This window comes from Lissotriton vulgaris, chromosome 12 (genome assembly GCF_964263255.1).
Source record: "Lissotriton vulgaris chromosome 12, aLisVul1.2, whole genome shotgun sequence".
In the NCBI taxonomy this organism is placed as follows: Eukaryota; Metazoa; Chordata; class Amphibia; order Caudata; family Salamandridae; genus Lissotriton; species Lissotriton vulgaris.
Window position 1 is genome coordinate 108,947,038 of NC_141700.1, and position 18,521 is coordinate 108,965,558.

An 18,521-nucleotide genomic window follows, 5' to 3' on the forward strand; every position below is an offset into this window, starting at 1 on the left:
GAAGAAGGGCCGGCCAGCAGCCAACAGACCCAGAGACCCAACAAGAGGACTCGAGAGCAACCAGATCACACAACTGGGCGCCCCAAGACCAGATCAACTCACAGGTCACTGAGGAGGAGGAGGAGGAGGCCGAAACCCCGCCAAGAACTTTCAGATGGCCGAGTCTGCCGGGGCATGGAACAAAAGAGTGCCATCGAAGGGAAGATCCACCAGTCGTTCCCTCACCTTTTCCAGGAGCACACTGTCCCGAAGCCAAGCATGGCGGCAAAGGGCAACCATGGCACCATCAAGTACCTCCGAGATGTCCAGAGCGGAGCGAAGAATAAACGCCGCAAGCTCCCGGCCATCCAACGCATGGTGCCGCAAGTCAACTCCAGCATCCTCCTGAAAAGTGGCAGATCCAAGGGACTACGCTGAGTCCCACAAGCAAGAGGTGGCCCTAGCGACCACACACAAAGTGTTAAAGACCCGCAGGGTCGCACTGGTTGAAGCAAACATATTGCACCCCCAAGCGTCCAGCCAGCGGGCCTCCCGAGATGGTGGAGACAACAGCGGTGGTAGGGATGGAAAAGCAGTCCACAAAAGAGGACTCGAGGCAGAGGGATGGAGGGACAGACACACCGGGTCATGTAGTGCTGGAAGCTGCCGGTGCAGATAGTGTTGGGGCACCGGATCCCCCGTGGCGGAGCGCCCCTAAGTCCCCGTCAAGGAAGAGTGGAGTGAACCCTAAAACCGAAGCAGCAGCTCCCTCCTACCAGAACCCTGGTGGAGAACTTCCAGAAGATGATCCGCTGGAAAATGTGCAGCTGGATCACCCATGCGCAAAATACCCACAGCCGCGGAAACAGCGTGAGCGAAGGCCGCACCCGCCTCACTAGGGCCCCGCGGGGGGGAAAAGGATCTCCTCCGTAGGCGACTGCTGCAAACTAAGCACGGCCGTCACCTAAACCAATCGGAGAGGGCAAAGGCCAGGTCCTGAAAGGAAAAAGAGGGACCAAGGAGTGGGGGACCTGTGGCTCCTCTGGAGAAAACCGTGGCCGCGGTAACGGCGAGGAGCCGCCCTTTGATGACGTTGAGGAAAAAGCCATGACGTGGCGGCCCGTTTCTGGTGAGGATGACACCAGCAGGCACCCAGCCTCTGGGTAAGAGGCAGACAAGTACACGACCCGACGCCTGTCCGGTGCCGTAGAGTCCGCAACCTGAGGCAGGATGTCATCGTCGTCCAGCGCCAAAGACGACGCCGGACAGGCCTCCTCCACACCACTTGGCGCAGGAAGCTGGCCCGGAGCGGCTAAAGGAAGGCGCCAGAACGGCGCCGACTTGACGTCCGACGAGGCAGCCGCCTGTGTGGATGGACGAGAGGGACCCAAGCAATAACAGGGAGTCCCCCGCCAGCCTCGAACCATGATGAGGCAAGAGGGGCCCGCCGCTCCCAGGGGCACCAAGGCCGATTAGACCTCCGACTCTACCTCCGACGAGGCAGCCGCCTGCGCGGAGGGATGAGAGGGGCCCGGGGAGGGAAGCAGGGTCCCCCGCCAGCCTCAACCCATGATGGGACGAGGGGGGTCCTCCAACCCCTGTGGCTCCGCCAGGGCCAGCAGCCGCCGGCGCCGTAGCAGCGGCACCTCAGCCTCAGACAAGATCAGCGCCTGTCCATAGGGCAGAGAGGGGCTCGGTTGCGACCCGAGCCCCGGCGACCTCCCGCAACACCAGAGGGACTCCCGCGAGAGTTTACGGTGAAAACAGAGGCGCCGTGGTCCAAAGGAGGAAACCCCGAAGGGCCGCACCACATCCTCCAAGCCTGGATCGGAACCAGTCAGCGCCGGAATCGGAGCCGTCGGCGATGCCGCGGAGGGCCCCACACTGCGCAAGGGATCCGCTGATGTCCCAAGAGGGGAAGGAAGATGAGGAGAAGCCAGCGAGGCCTGCAGACACGCCGCATATGTCTCCATTTGGGCTCTCGACGCCCCCTTACCGGGAAACGGTGGATAGGGGGACAATACGCGGGGCCGCATCACCCGCGGAGAGCCCACGCCCCCAACAGGCCGGAAACCAGCCCTCAGGGACAAACTGCGACACTTACCGACAGGGGAGCAACTCTCTTGCGGCTTAGGAGAAGGATGAGGACGATGACAGCTTTGTCGAAAACCTTCAGCAAAAGCTGATCGAGGTGACAAAGCCGATCTGGACATGCGAGCCGAGAGAAGTTTCATCCAGCGCTCCCGCTGAGACTTTGGCTTCAACTGCTGGCACGCCTATCAATCAGTGGAGCCGTGATCTTCCCCCAAACACCACATATAAATGAGGTGAGGGTCCGTTGCCGACATCAGACGTCCACAAGATGAGCACGTTTTAAAGCCTAAAGGCATCCGCAAACTGTTCCAACAACACGCACAATAGCGAAAGGGAAAGGCCTAAACAGACTAGGAGCACAAACCGGATCCGCGTTGCAAGCAGAAAAGAAAAAAACTGACGTAGGCGCGCCGGGGTGAGACTTATGTGACCTCACTGACGTCACGTACAAGGACGACGCCTGGGCGGAGTCTCGTGTTGCCGTCCCCCCCGGTGCACAGGGATGCTGAGCAAAAAGTTTCCGGATCCAGCCTCACGCCTGGAGATAATTCTACGTTAAGGAATCTCCGGCTAGTAGTCTCTATCTGATAAACTGTGACAATGCAGAGGTACAGAGAAATAAAGGTTAACTCAGAAATGCCTGAAAGTATCTCCCCTAATAGTCCATTAGCATGATGGACTGAGTTGCCGCAGCCCACTTGTCTGGGAGGAAACTATAGCATATGGGACACGAAGCTACTCCACTGCCTTTAAAATGGAGAAGGATGAGACACACGATTCTCAAACTCAACTCATGCATGTAGGATATGTAGGATGCCTATAAATAGCTTAGCTTTCTTTGGCCTCAACCGGTTCAGAAACAGTATGCCTAAAAACCCACGGTGTGGAAACTCTTCCTGCCACATGGAAGAAGTGGTTACTATGATTCCACAACTGCTCAACTATCCTTCTAGCACTTATATTTCTAAAGATATTGCTGGTTAGAGACTCAGGCAAGTCTAACCTTAAAATTAGTTAGTCCAAGTTGGGACTGGTGTCAACAGTGACTGCATTTGATCCCATGGTCGCCACCAAGAAATTTTAGTGATGGGCATTGGATCTTTAAGTACAGGTCATTAAAGTTGAAGCCAGAAACAGAACAACAAGGTCATCAATCATCTGTCTTACTGAGATAGCCGCCTGTTACTTGCTTAACCGATCCTTGCACTCCAGTTGACTGGATACGGTGCCAAACATGATGACGGGCTCCAGGACAACACTGTTCAGGAGCACAAAGACATTTGAAAATCATTTTGTTGGATGGGATCCAATTGTTTGGGTGAAGGGTGTCCAGGGTGTACATTTTTAGGGGTGGAATATTTTATTCAACTTCTTGGTACCAGAGTCATATCCAAGTGCTAGCAGTAGGTCCATGGTCCATATATCTGTTTCCCCTTGTCTACTTTGTAGGCCCAGTTAGTGGGAGTTTAGGGTCTGGCGAGAACTACAGAACAAGGGGTGGGCGGAACTTGAGGAGTTCCACTCCCCAGAGTTACATACTAGCTCTGTGAGATTCTGCGGAGTTCTGCGAACGTGTGGAAAATATCTGTGTTGCGCTGCAGTTTAGAGCCAGTAGTACGAACAGCACTGAAAAAACAGTGCGCAATGCACCATGCGGTGCGCAAGAGCGCACAGCCATTCAAGTTGATTTTGTTGCCACTTGAGAAGCAGCCCTCTGACCGCGACCGCTCCAGTTATAAAATCATGCTGGGGCATGCCAAATCTAGCTCGCATTTACCGAGCTTTGTGGGGGGAAAAATTACGCCATGCAGCGATTGGCAGAATTTGCCTGGAAATCAATGTTACAAGAGCAAAGCAGAGTCGTCAAATTCCGCTGGCAGAATGAAGCATTCCGCCCACCCCTGTAGAGAACTAAACACACACAGACAACCTTGAGTCGACCACACCCATGCCCCAGGGGATAATATAAGCCTTAGAACCAATGTTAACAGACCATTCAATCTAAGCAATTACAAGCTATAAAAACATTTCTTATGAGATACTTCCTCTTTCGAAGCAGTGGCATTCCAAAAGCTTAGGTGTTGCATCCCAAAAGCTTAGGTGTCTTATTGATAAAGTGGGTACCATTCTTAATTGCTCTACGGTCTCACTGATACTGTGGACAACATTTCTAGGGTCCGAATGGTCTCACTGGTATAGAAGGACCCATTTAAGGAGGTCAGAGTGGTCTCACTGATACAGTATCCCCTTTTATGGAGGTAAAAATAAAGTGTTCAGTGCATCTAACCTGTTGCATCTGCTGCTGGAGCCTCTTCTTTTGTCCCACGTCCAATAGAAGAGGATGTGGTTGCTTCTCGTTCTGATGGGTTGCGCCATCCATCTCCTGCTGAAGCTTCATGGCTGATCTCTTCATTCTCATCAATTTAAGCTGATTTTTCACTGTCATATGCTGCTGTGACAGCATATTTGCCAGGGGCTCATCAAATCTGAGTAACAAAGACAGTTTTCAGATGCTATACCTCCCACAAAGTCATGAATTATGAAAAAAGCTTTAAGTCTCAAAGTTCATCAAACATCACTAAGTAAAAAAAATAAAAAAAGAGGTACAAAACTGTTCGGGTTGCAGGGAGAACATAGGGAGGGCATGTTTTGCTGAGTGACAGGCTTGGTGAGAGCACACATGCAGAAATTGAAGGACCATTAGTCTAACTTGAGGTTAAGCTTTTAACACGTCTGAGCATAACTATCATAAAACGTGTGCAGATGAGGCAATGGTGAAAAGTGAAGTGCACATGCGGAACTGAAGTTTCTCCTTCCATCATCCCAAGGAACAGACACCAGCCTCTTAATTACTAATGTGTGTGTCATGTTAATGCCTCGTTCAACTGTAGTCCTTTTTGTTCATATAAACAAACGCCCTTAGCTGCGGCACATCAAGAACAAGCATTGGAAATGCAATAGGTCTCGCATCAGAAAAGTTGGAGTTATTGGTATTGTAAATGACATATGTTATTTATTTGTTGGTTTTTAAAATTGCTAAATTGATGGCTTTGTCATTTACAATGCCAATAGTTATAACTTTTGCGAATGTGACACCTATAGCATTTGGAATGCAATATGTTTTGTATTTACGTGACTTAGATGGCAGCTCTTGTCGTTAGGCCACATCTCTAGAGAGCAGGAGAGTGCAGCAGGGGAGAGAAGCACAGCAATGCAATAGGTCTTGCATTAGGAAAGTTTGAGCTATTGGTATTGTAAAGGACACATTTTTTATTTATGTGCTTGTTTTTAAAATAGCGAAATAATAGCTTTGTTATTTACAATGTCAAACGTTTTATCTTTCGCAAATGTGACACCTATTGTAACACAATATGTGTTGTGAGGGTGAGTGAGGGTGAGGTGTTGAGGGTGAGGGGTTGAGGGTGAGGCGTTGAGGGTGAGTGAGGGTGAGTGAGGGTGAGGGGGTGAGGGGTTGAGGGTGAGTGAGGGTAAGGGGGTGAGGGGTTGAGGGTGAGTGAGGGTGAGGGGTTGAGGGTGAGTGAGGGTGAGGTGTTGAGGGTGAGTGAGGGTGAGGTGTTGAGGGTGAGTGAGGGTGAAGGTGAGTGAGGGTGAGGTGTTGAGGGTGAGAGGGTGAGGCGTTGAGGGTGAGTGAGGGTGAGTGAGAGTGAGGGTGAGTGAGGGGTTGAGGGTGAAGGGTTGAGGGTGAGTGAGGGTGAGAGGGTGAGGGTGAGGGGTTGAGGGTGAGTGAGGGTGAGGGGTTGAGGGTGAGTGAGGGTGAGTGTGGGTGAGGGTGAGTGTGGGTGAGGGTGAGTGTGGGTGAGGGTGAGTGAGGGTGAGGGTGGGTGAGGGGTTGAGGGTGAGTGAGGGTGAGTGAGGGTGAGGGTGAGTGAGTGTGAGGGGTTGAGGGTGAGTGAGGGTGAGTGAGTGTGAGGGGTTGAGGGTGAGTGAGGGTGAGGGTGAGTGAGGGTGAGGCTGAGGTGTTGAGGGTGAGTGAGGGTGAGTGAGAGTGAGGGTGAGTGAGGGGTTGAGGGTGAAGGGTTGAGGGTGTGAGGGTGAGGGTGAGGGGTTGAGGGTTAGTGAGGGTGAGGTGTTGAGGGTGAGGTGTTGAGGGTGAGTGAGGGTGAGGGTGGGTGAGGGGGAGGGGGAGGGGTTGAGGGTGAGTGAGGGTGAGTGAGAGTGAGGGTGAGTGAGGGTGAGTGAGGGGTTGAGGGTGAAGGGTTGAGGGTGAGGGTGAGGGGTTGAGGGTGAGTGAGGGTGAGGGGTTGAGGGTGAGTGAGGGTGAGTGAGGGTGAGTGTGGGTGAGGGTGAGTGAGGGTGAGGGTGAGTGAGGGTGAGTGAGGGTGAGGGGTTGAGGGTGAGTGAGGGTGAGGGGTTGAGGGTGAGGGGGTGAGGGTGAGTGAGTGTGAGGGGGTGAGGGTGAGTGAGTGTGAGGGGTTGAGGGTGGGTGAGGGTGAGGGTGAGTGAGGGTGAGGCTGAGGTGTTGAGGGTGAGTGAGGGTGAGTGAGGGTGTGTGAGGGGTTGAGGGTGAAGGGTTGAGGGTGAGGTGTTGAGGGTGAGTGGGGGTGAGGGGTTGAGGGTGAAGCGTTGAGGGTGAGTGAGGGTGAGGGTGAGTGTGGGTGAGGGTGAGTGAGGGTGAGGGGTTGAGGGTGAGGTGTTGAGGGTGAGTGAGGGTGAGGTGTTGAGGGTGAGTGAGGGTGAGGGTGAGTGAGGGTGAGGGGTTGAGGGTGAGTGAGGGTGAGGGTAGGTGAGGGGTTGAGGGTGGGTGAGGGTGAGTGAGGGTGATGCTGAGGGGTTTGAGGGTGAGTGAGGGTGAGTGAGAGTGAGGGTGAGTGAGGGGTTGAGGGTGAAGGGTTGAGGGTACGTGAGGGTGAGGGGTTGAGGGTGAGTGAGGGTGAGCCGTTGAGGGTGAGTGAGGGTGAGGGTGAGTGTGGGTGAGGGTGAGTGAGGGTGAGGGGTTGAGGGTGAGTGAGGGTGAGTGTGGGTGAGGGTGGGTGAGGGTGAGTGAGGGTGAGGGTGAGTGAGGGTGAGGGGTTGAGGGTGAGTGAGGGTGAGTGAGTGTGAGGTGTTGAGGGTGAGTGAGGGTGAGGCTGAGGTGTTGAGGGTGAGTGAGGGTGAGTGAGAGTGAGGGTGAGTGAGGGGTTGAGGGTGAAGATTTGAGGGTGAGGGGTTGAGGGTGAGTGAGGGTGAGGGGTTGAGGGTGAGTGAGGGTGAGGTGTTGAGGGTGAGTGAGGGTGAGGGTGAGTGTGGGTGAGGGTGAGTGAGGGTGAGGGGTTGAGGGTGAGTGAGGGTGAGTGAGGGTGAGTGTGGGTGAGGGTGGGTGAGTGTGGGTGAGGGTGAGTGAGGGTGAGGGGTTGAGGGTGAGTGAGGGTGAGGGTGAGGTGTAGAGGGTGAGTGAGGGTGAGGTGTTGAGTGAGGGTGAGGTGTTGAGTGAGGGTGAGGGTGAGTGAGGGTGTGTGAGGTTGAGGGTGTGAAGGTGTGTGAGTGAGGGTGGTGGTGGGTGAGGGTGTGTGAGTGTGAGGGTGTGTGAGGGTGTGTGTGTGAGGGTTAGTGAGTGTGAGTGTTGTAAGGGTGGGGGGGTGAGAGTGGGTGTGAGTGAGGGTGTGTGAGGGTGAGGGTGTGTGAGGGTGTTTGTGTGTTGTGTATTTGTGTGATTGTGGTGTGTGTGCTTGTGTGACTGTCCCATAATTATATTAAAGTATTTAAGTTATTGCGTTCTAGTTGTTATTTTGAATCCCGTACTATTTTGATTGACGTCCGTGTCAGCCAATGAGATTTCAAAATCATCTCACGTTGCGTAACAATTTACTCGCGTCTAATTGGAAATCCCCATATTGTTGAAAGCGGGTCCCGTGTAAGGAGTGTTGGCTTCGTTGTCTGTTCCGTGCATCGTTCGACAGGTAAGTTGTTATTTTTTGTTTGTTTTGTGTGTGTATAGTGTTATGAATTATTCGATTTGTTGTTTCCTATTAGTTTTATTGGCATAGTAGTGTCTTTGTTTTGCAATGAAGGATGTTTATTTTGAATTGTCGGCTCTTTATGTATGTAATGCATTGTATCCTATTGTTCAGATCTAATTTTTAAAATGGTTTCTTTTGGTCAGTAGTTGTGTTAATAATTAGAGCATTTTTTTTGTGTGTAATTGTGTAGTATGTTGTATATCTGCGTGAATAATTTATATTGTTTCATCTCTACGTTCTGTTATTTCAGTTATTATTAAATGTATGTTTGTATAGCTTTTTATTTTGATGTGTATTTAAATTTTGTGCTGTGGTTTGTGATACTTCCTCTTCTTTAATAATTAATGCAATGTCTCCGCTTTGTGTTACGATGTATTTTTAAAGCAATATTGTCTTGTTATATATGCTTTCTCCATGTTGCTATCAGAATTTTGACTTATGTCCACATTACTGTAGAGTAGGGAATTTTTTTAAATTTTATATTGGATGTAATTTCCTGTGAATAAATGCTCCTGTTATATGCGTACGGCTTTTTGTGTAACTCTTGACAATTGTGTTTAATCCGTCCCATTCCCCGGGTGAATAATGCTTATTTATTCCCCCAATAAAAAGTAGGCTGTTTCACATTTGTGTTTGTACATCCTCGTCCTCGCTTCCTGCCAGATATTTCTTCGTAGTTTTGTTGGTGTTATCTTGTCCGAATAATTGTTGTTTTGTGACCTGAAGCCTGATAAACATCATTGCATGCTGTAGCTCACATTTGTTTTGTGAAGCTAAGAGACCTATGTAATGTTTATTGATGCTGTTAGCGCTGAATCCAAGTTGCGTAATATGTTTCTTATATTTGATGTAATTCCGTGTGAATAACTGCTATTGTTATATGCGTACGGCTTTTTGTGTAACTCTTGACCATTGTCTTTAGTCCGTCCCATTCCCCGGATGAATAGTGCTTGTTTATTTCCCCAATCAAAAGTTGGCAGTTTCACTTTTGTGTTTTTACATCTTCGTCCTCGCTTCCTGCCACATATTTCTCTTTGTTTTGTTGGTGTAATATTGTACGAATGTTTTTTGCTTTTTGGCCTGAAGCCTGATCAACATCCTTGCATGCTGTAGCTCACTTTTGGGAAGTATATTTTGTGTGTAACGTATCTGATGCACTACTCCGTAGACCCCCTTTCTTTCCGTCCTAAAAGTTGTTTATGTCTATGAAAATGGCAAGGCAGGCGGCTGCAGGCAGGGGAGGAGAGTAGGAGGAGGAGGGGGGAGGAGAGTAGGAGGAGGAGGGGGGAGGAGAGTAGGGGAGGCACGGCCTAGCGGGGGGTGTGGTTGAGGGTGAGTGAGGGTGAGGTGTTGAGGGTGAGTGAGGGTGAGTGAGGCTGAGTGAGGGTGAGGGGTTGAGGGTGAGGGAGGGTGAGGGGTTGAGGGTGAGGGGTTGAGGGTGAGTGAGGGTGAGTGAGGGTGAGGAGTTGAGAGTGAGTGAGGGTGAGGTGTTGAGGGTGAGTGAGGGTGAGGGGTTGAGGGTGAGTGAGGGTGAGTGAGAGTGAGGGTGAGTGAGAGTGAGGGTGAGTGAGAGTGAGGGTGAGTGAGGGGTTGAGGGTGAAGTGTTGAGGGTGAGTGAGGGTGAAGTGTTGAGGGTGAGTGAGGGTGAGGTGTTGAGGGTGAGTGAGGGTGAGGTGTTGAGGGTGAGTGAGGGTGAGTGAGGGCGAGTGAGGGCGAGTGAGGGCGAGTGAGGGTGAGTGAGGGTGAGTGAGGGTGAGTGAGGGTGAGTGAGGGTGAGTGAGGGTGAGTGAGGGTGAGAGGGTGAGTGATGGTGAGGGTGAGGGGTTGAGGGTGAGGGGTTGAGGGTGAGTGAGGGTGATGGGTTGAGGGTGAGTGAGGGTGAGGGGTTGAGGGTGAGTGAGGGTGAGGGTGAGTGAGGGTGAGGGATTGAGGGTGAGGTGTTGAGGGTAAGTGAGGGTGAGGGTGAGTGAGGGTGAGGGCGAGGGGTTGAGGGTGAGTGAGGGTGAGGGGTTGAGGGTGAGTGAGGATGAGGGTGAGTGAGGATGAGGGGTTGAGGGTGGGTGAGGGTGAGTGAGGGTGAGGGTGAGTGAGGTTGAGGGTGAGTGAGGGTGAGGGTGAGTGAGGGTGAGTGAGGGTGAGTGAGGGTGAGGGAGAGTGTGAGTGAGGGTGAGTGAGGGTAAGGGTGAGTGAGGGTGAGTGAGGGTGAGGGGTTGAGGGTGAGTGAGGGTGAGGGTGAGGGGTTGAGGGTGGGTGAGTGAGGGTGAGGGGTTGAGGGTGAGTGAGGGTGAGTTAGAGTGAGGGTGAGTGAGGGGTTGAGGGTGAGGTGTTGAGGGTGAGTGAGGGTGAGGGGTTGAGGGTGAGTGAGGGTGAGGGGTTGAGGGTGAGTGAGGGTGAGTGAGGGCGAGTGAGGGCGAGTGAGGGTGAGTGAGGGTGAGTGAGGGTGAGTGATGGTGTGGGTGAGGGGGTGAGGGTGAGGGGGTTGAGGGTGAGTGAGGGTGAGGGGTTGAGGGTGAGTGAGGGTGAGGGTGAGTGAGGGTGAGGGTGACTGAGGGTGAGGGATTGAGGGTGAGGGGTTGAGGGTGAGTGAGGGTGAGTGAGGGTGAGGGTGAGGTGTTGAGGGTGAGTGAGGGTGAGGGGTTGAGGGTGAGTGAGGGTGAGTGAGGATGAGGGGTTGAGGGTGAGTGAGGTTGAGGGCGAGTGAGGGTGAGGGTGAGTGAGGGTGAGGGTGAGTGAGGGTGAGTGAGGGCGAGTGAGGGTGAGTGATGTTGAGGGTGAGTGAGGGTGAGGGGTTGAGGGTGTGTGAGGCTGAGGTGTTGAGGTTGAGTGAGGGTGAGTGTGGGTGAGGGATTGAGGGTGAGTGAGGGTGAGGGTGAGTGAGGGTGAGGGGTTGAGGGTGAGTGAGGGTGAGGGGTTGAGGGTGAGTGAGGGTGAGGGTGAGTGAGGATGAGGGGGTGAGGGTGAGTGAGGTTGAGGGTGAGTGAGGGTGAGGGTGGGTGAGGGTGAGGTGTTGAGGGTGAGTGAGGGTGAGGGGTTGAGGGTGAGTGAGGGTTTACTTAGAATATACTTTTGTACTGTTGTAAAAGATAGATGTTGTAATAATTGTAATATTTATAAATGTTACATATAGCAATGTATATTTTTGTATGTGTTATGTGTTTTAAATTGCGAACGTTGTAATATTTTTAGTATGTACTTGTTTATTATATTTGGCAATACTAGAATTTTTTGAATGGGAAAGTTTTGATTATGTATATAAGTAGTATATTTGTATGTGTATTCCTTTTATTATGTATTTTTTGTATGTATTGCTTTTTGATGTTTTGCATATGTGCGAGTTGGTGCAACATACTGTTTTTATTGGCTAAAATCCCTTTTTATAAAGCTGTTGAGTGTATTGTATTTTTATTGGTATTTTCCTTTATTTATGTTTTTTTATTAATATCCATTTGTAATGAATTTATTAAATATATTATTTGTCGAAAGTGCTTACACAAATTGTTATCGTCGTATATTTGAATGTAATACGTCATTCTTGTGGCACGTTTTTGACGCTAACGTCAGTTACGTATATCTTCCGTGTGTATTTGCAGGTAAGACCAATTATTGTTTGTTTATGTAATGTTTTATGTGTGAATTTTAATTCTTATATATATATGTTGTAAATTTTTTTTCTGAAAGTGTTGTCTCGCGTTTACTATGTAGCCAAATTGCAGTGCTACGTTTTGTGTTCAACGTATTATGTATGCACTGTGGCTGTTTGTGTGTAGTTTGTCGGATTTCTATACTTTAGTCACTGATGTGCTACGCGCGACAGCTAATTCCCTTTTTAGTAAAAATATATATAAAGAGTGACTTTGTTATTTGGTCCTTAAAATTGTATAAGTTTTTATTTCTGTGAATGTAATGTAATTTTGGATTTTCCAATTATTTCGGTCGCACTTGCCTTGTGTCTGGCATTTTTTTTGTTATTTATGCTATTACTGGCTCGTCTTTAAGTTGATTGTTCGCCATGCATTGACTAATGTTTGCTAGTGTCTTCCTGGTATGTAGTTCCTGTAGTTTCATTTCGCCTGAGCTCGCACTCTGATGTTTATTTTTTCTCCGACTTGGCTTGTTTTTGTGTGGTTTTGACCCGTATGTGACTTGTTTCGCCGCTATGCTTTGGCCTTTTTGTTTTTTTATTGTTTTAGTTAAACGTATTATGTATGCACTGTTTATGTTCTCTTTGTGTGTTGTTTTTTTATTCTCTACATTTCAGTGAATGAGCTGCTACGATCGACAGGTAATTACTATATTATTTTCATATTATTAAAGAGTGCCTTTGTGAGTTGTTACACTTTTGTCTCTGAATTTGCTTTTTGTGATGTGAATCTAATTATTGTTTGGGGTCTTGCTTTGCTCGCACTTGGTTTCTGTCCGGCTCCTTTCTTTAGAGTGTGTTTTTTATGTTATCAATGGCTGCTATGTAGTTCTTTTTTTTTGCCATGCATTGAGTTCCGTTTCGCCGTACGTGTTTTTCGGTCGCACTTGCCTTGTGTCTGGAATTTTTCTTGTTATTTATGCTATTACTGGTTCGTCTTTAAGGTGATTGTTCGCCATGCATTGACTAATGTTTGCTAGTGTCTTGCTGGTATGCAGTTCCTGTAGTTTCGTTTCGCCTGAGCTCGCACTCTGATGTTTATTTTTTCTCCGACTTGGCTTCTTTTTGTGTGGTTTTGACCCGTATGTGACTTGTTTCGCCGCTATGCTATGGCCTTTTTGTTTTTTTATTGTTTTAGTTAAACGTATTATGTATGCACTGTTTATGTTCTCTTTGTGTGTTGTTTTTTTTTTCTCTACATTTCAGTGAGTGAGCTGCTACGATCGACAGGTAATTACTATTTTATTTTCATATTATTAAAGAGTGCCTTTGTGAGTTGTTACACTTTTGTCTATGAATTTGCTTTTTGTGATATGAATCTAATTATTGTTTGGGGTCTTGCTTTGCTCGCACTTAGTTTCTGTCCGGCTCCTTTCTTTAGAGTGTGTTTTTTCATGTTATCAATGGCTGCTATTCAGATATTTTTATTGCCATGCATTGAGTTATGTTTGCGCGTGTCGTTTTGGTATGCGGGTCCTGTAGTGTACTTCCGTCTGAACTCGCCTCCTGTAAAAAAAGATTTTTATGTTGCTGTTGGCTATTTTTGTTTTGCGTTTCGCCGTACGTGTTTTGTTTCGCCGCTTTGCATTGTCCTTTTGTTGTTCACATTTAAGTATTTTTATTGGTAGTATGTATGCACTGTTTATGTTCTGTTTCTGTGACGTTTGTCTGGTGAGTAATGTTGTAGTGCTGATGAGTGTTGGGGATGAGTGGTGCAGTGTCGTTGTAGAGTGTTGTCCAATGATTACCACCACAGTATAACTCTGCACCACAACAGTAGCACTGATCCTAACAACGGCATCACTGAGGTCCATTAATGCAACACGCAGCAATAGCACATTAGCATTCTGCACCCCCACTGTACCATTGAGCAACATCAGATCATGACTCTGCCCCACTAGAGCCGTATTTAGCACACCCACAGTCTCATTTATACATACTACTGCAGTACTGTACAGCACCAAAGCATGCTTGTATAGCTGTAATTGTGTGTGCTACGTTAAAAAATGGTTAGAAAGCGTGCACTTACGGCCGGTGGTGTGTGTGACTGTTGAAAGCGTGGACTGATGCCTGTTTGTGTGGGTGTATGCCTGGTGAAAGGATGCACTCATGACTGTTGTGTGTGTACGCCTGGTGAAAGCGTCCATTGATAGCTGTTGGTGTGTGTGCCTGTTAAAAGCGTACATGTTTTGATTGTATGATGTTTGTCTGCTAAGTAATGCTGTAGTGGTGATGAGTGGTGTTGTGGTGGTAAGTGTTTGTGTGTGGTTGTAGTGTGATAGTGTGTTGTTGTTGAATGATGCTGTTGTGGTGGTGTAGAGTGATGTTGGTGTGTTGCTGAGTGATGTTAGTGTGGTGCTTAGTAATGCTGTTGTTGTGATGTGTTGTTCTGTGCTAGTGATGAGTGGTGCTGTGTTGGTGTTCAATAATTACCACCACAGCATAACTCAGCACCACAACAGTTGCACTTCTCCCAACAACGGCATCACTGATGTCCACCAATGCAACACGCAGCAATACCACCTTATCATTCTGCACCCCCACAGTACCATTGAGCAACAACACAGCATCACTCTGCACCACCACAGCCGTATTTAGCACACCAACAGTCTCATTCATACATACTACTGCAGTACTGATGACTGTTGTGTATGTACGCCTGGTGAAAGCGTCCATTGATAGCTGTTGGTGTGTGTGCCTGTTAAAAGCGTACATGTTTTGATTGTATGACGTTTGTCTGCTGAGTAATGCTGTAGTGGTGATGAGTGGTGCTGTGGTGGTAAGTGTTTGTGTTTGGTTGTAGTGTGATAGTGTGTTGTTGTTGAATGATGCTGTTGCAATAGGTCTCGCATTAGAAAAGTAGGAGCTATTGGTCTTGTAAATGTTTTTTTTTGTATTTGTGTTTATTTGTGAAATAGATAAAATTGATAGCTTTGTCATTCACAATGCCAATAGTTTTAACTTTTGTGAATGTGACACCTATAGCATTTGGAATGCAACATGATTTGTATTTATGTGACTTTGATGGCAGCTTTTGTTGTTATGCCACATCTCTAGGGAGCAGGAGAGTGCAGCAGGGGAAGAAGCACAGCCCTGCAAGCTGAGCGTCCTCCCATCGCACACCCATCTGTGGCTTGAGTGGTGTGAGGGTGAGGGGTGTGAGGGTGAGGGGTGTGAGGGTGAGGGGTGTGAAGGTGAGTGGTGTGAGCGTGAGGGGTGTGAGCGTGAGGGGTGTGAGCGTGAGGGGAGCTAGGGTGTGTGAGGCTGAGGAGGTGTGAGGGTGAGGGGGTGTGAGTGTGTGTGAGGGTGAGGGTGAGTGAGGGTGTGTGAGGGTGAGGATGTGTGATGGTGTGTGAGGGTGAGTGAGGTTGAGTGAGGGCGTTTTAGGCTGAGGGTGTGTGAGGGTGAGTGAGATTGACTGAGGGTGAGTGATTGTGAGTTAGGGTGAGTGTGGGGGTGTGAGGGTGTGGGTGTGTGACGGTGTGTGAGTGTGAGGGTGTGTGAGTGTGATTGAGGGAGTTTGTGGGTGTGTGAGTGTGTGAGGGTGAGATTTAGGGTGGGTGAGGATGTGAGGGTGACTGAAGGTGTGTTAGGGTGAGGCTTTGAGGTTAAGGGTGTCTGAGGGTGAGGGCTGTTGATGGTGAGAGATTGCGAGGTTGAGGGGGTGAGTGTGTGTGAGGGTGTGAGGTGTAGTGAGTGTGAGAGCGTTGTGACGGGTGTGAGAGGGGAGCGAGGGTGTGTGAGGGTGGGGGGGTGTGAGGGTGATTGTTTGTGAGGGCGAGTGAGGGTGTTTGAGGCTGAGGGCGTGTGATGTGTGAGTGTGAGTGAGGGGGTATGAGGTTGTGATGGTGTGTGAGGGTGATGTTGTGTGAGGGTGATTGAGGGTGTGTGAGATTTTTGGGGTGTGCAGGTGAGGATTGGAATTCTTGCATCTGTGAATTATCATGCACTATTACTAACTTAAGGGCTCATGGGCACAGCATCAAATCGCCAGTCAATCGCAGGTCTGCCCATGGATTCATATATTCACTCAAAGATGTACTGACAGAGATAGTTTTGGCTTTTGCACAGGTTAAAAGAAGCTGCCTTTGTCTTGTTCGCCTTTTTCCTGCTTTCTCTCTTTGAATTTTCTTGACCGAGAAAGACAAATGACACCACAGCGAAGGATCTTCTAATTCGAATTGTAACTAAGTTGTGTAAGCGTTAATGGATAGAGATGGTAGGCCATGGCGTAAACAGTGGCAAGCTCATGAATTTACAAACCACCCAAAGGGATTCCGGACAATGGCCAGTGCTAGGCTCAGAGCGAGTCTGCTGCTCCTGCTGAAGTCCTCTTTTTCCTTTTTTCCATGAGTAAAGAATTGTAGGACAGTGACTGGGGAAGTGTGTGCTTGTGTGTTAACATGAAGGGCAGTGTGGGGCTGCATGTTTGTGAGTGAGAGGCCAGGTAAGAGAAGTGGTGAGATTACAGAAAGGTCAAAGTGGCGACTCGTGTTACTTGGCCTTATGAGTGGGCCAAAGCTGAGCATGTGGATGGTGGTAATATGCATCATTTTGCATGTGTACCTGGCAAAATCTAATGTGTCTGTGCCTAGGAAGTATTAGTAATGTCGCAATTAGCTAGTGGTAATGATTCATATTTACTTAACTAAGAATCCTAATTTCTCCAATAAGGTGATCTGTGAATGCTATTGTATTTTGATTTATATTCATAGTCCAAAGTGCTTAAAAATAACTTTTTCAAGCAACTTTCAAAAAAACTGTGGGGAGAACTACATCTTCCAGGTTCAATTATATTCGGATTCTGTCTAAATTTGATTGGTCTTAGTGGAATAATGCAAATGTTATTTGGGGAGTACACCCAAGCCCCCTATAAAACTGATGGCAATTTTAAACAACTGTACAGGTCCAAAGTACATTTAATCTCCACATCTCCACACACAAAACTAACAACCCTAGTTATTTCTGGTAATGCCACCATAAAGTTGTAGTTTTTTTTTTAAGTAGTTGGGCGGGAGGATCCCAAAAAAGGAGGCTGGGTAAATGGCTACCCCACCACATTCTGCATTGGGGGATTGAGGGGGTCCTTGTGTTAAACTAGCGTTGGGTGTATACTTGCATGCTTGTCGACTATTGCTGCTGGAGAAGGTTGCAGTTGAAAAACATCATACTCCGTACATGTATAAGCTGAATGTACAGCGTTTTCTTTGATCGGAGAAGGGATGATTACATTAAATTCATGGTGCACTAGGTGCTAGAACGAGAAAAACATGAGCTGCCTTTTATATGTATCCGTAATTTAATTTTAAAAAATTGTAATTTGATGAGAATTTTGTAAGGTCAAATTTTTTTTATTTTTTTTTTAGCTTTTTCAGTTATGGTAAAACAAAGTATTTGCTCATTGCACATAATTCTTTCCTGAGGACAGCATAGGTCCTAAAGTGCCCCGTGGCCTGACTCGACTCCGTGCCTGTTCTTATTTGCTGCAGCTGTGTCTCAGGCCGATAATGTCATTCGTGTGGAATAAGAAGTCCCAAGGCGGCCGCCATGAACAGTAGGATTTTGAAACCGGGCTGCACTTAAAGCTGCCTGGCTGCCAAACACGTTTCAGGAATTAAGCTTGTATATCCTATTCAGTCGCCACCCCGTTACAATTGGTAGCCATCTCATCCCCAGTGCAGCGAGTTAATGCTTCAATTCATATTGCCGCGTTGTGGGCGAAAGCTGTATTAGCCTGGGGTCAATGCTAGAGAAACAGACTGGTGCTGTTTTTTTTTTTGTTTGTTTTATCTCTCGAACGGAAGTTGGCGTGCTTTCCACATAATGCGGGCAGGGGAGGGGGCGGAGCGGGTAAAAAAAAAAACAAGACGGAGGGAAGGCAGAGAAGGGGAGGGGGGAGGAGAAATGCGACACGGCGGGCAGGGGAGGGGGCGGAGCGGGGAGAGGGTTTTTTTTTTTTTAGCTTTTACAGTTATGGTAAAACAAAGTATTTGCTCATTGCACACAATTCTTTCCTGAGGACAGCATAGGTCCTAAAGTGCCCCGTGGCCTGACTCGACTCCGTGCCTGTTCTTATTTGCTGCAGCTGTGTCTCAGGCCGATAATGTCATTCGTGTGGAATAAGAAGTCCCAAGGCGGCCGCCATGAACAGTAGGATTTTGAAACCGGGCTGCACTTAAAGCTGCCTGGCTGCCAAACACGTTTCAGGAATTAAGCTTGTATATCCTATTCAGTCGCCACCCCGTTACAATTGGTAGCAATCTCATCCCCAGTGCAGCGAGTAAATGCTTCAATTCATATTGCCGTGTTGTGGGCGAAAGCTGTTTTCCCGAAAGCTGACACGGCGGGCAGGGGAGGGGGCGGAGCGGGGAGAGGTGCGACACGGCAGGCAGGGGAGGAGAGTAGGAGGAGGAGGGGGGAGGAGAGTAGGAGGAGGAGGGGGGAGGAGAGTAGGGGAGGCACGGCCTAGCGGCCGTGCAATCAAGAAGTGAGGGGGCGGAGCTTGGGGAGGCTGTGAGAGAGAGAGTAGGCAAGGCAGGCGGCTGGGGATTATGTGCACGCGCTTTTAAGCTCAATGCGCATGCGCATTGAGCTTAAATTTCTCGTGCACTGCAAGGAATCGCCACGATTCCTTGCAAGTTGGTTAAAGAGTGGATAAGCCCCCATAGTCTCGCAAGCTCGATGCGCATGCGCATCGACAGGCGAGACCTAAAAAGGGGAAGTATTACAGATCAGCATAATAACTTCATCCTTTAAATACACAATTTTTGCTGTGATCAAAGATAAAGATCTATTAAACTGTTGCACATACGTAGAACAATTGATGAGAACATGAGAGCAGATCTACATGA

The 18,521-nt window shown here is 48.6% G+C and overlaps 1 protein-coding gene across 2 annotated transcripts in view; it reads right to left on the reverse strand.

The window, feature by feature from the left end:
• The window catches only part of GON4L (gon-4 like), a 421,863-nt gene that overhangs the window by 170,866 nt on the left and 232,476 nt on the right, over nucleotides 1–18,521 (reverse strand). For both annotated transcript variants that reach the window (XM_086947415.1, XM_086947414.1), the window contains exon 16: nucleotides 4,361–4,559. In XM_086947415.1, coding sequence (XP_086803541.1) covers nucleotides 4,361–4,559 — 199 coding nt within the window. The remainder of the gene's footprint in view (nucleotides 1–4,360; nucleotides 4,560–18,521) is intronic.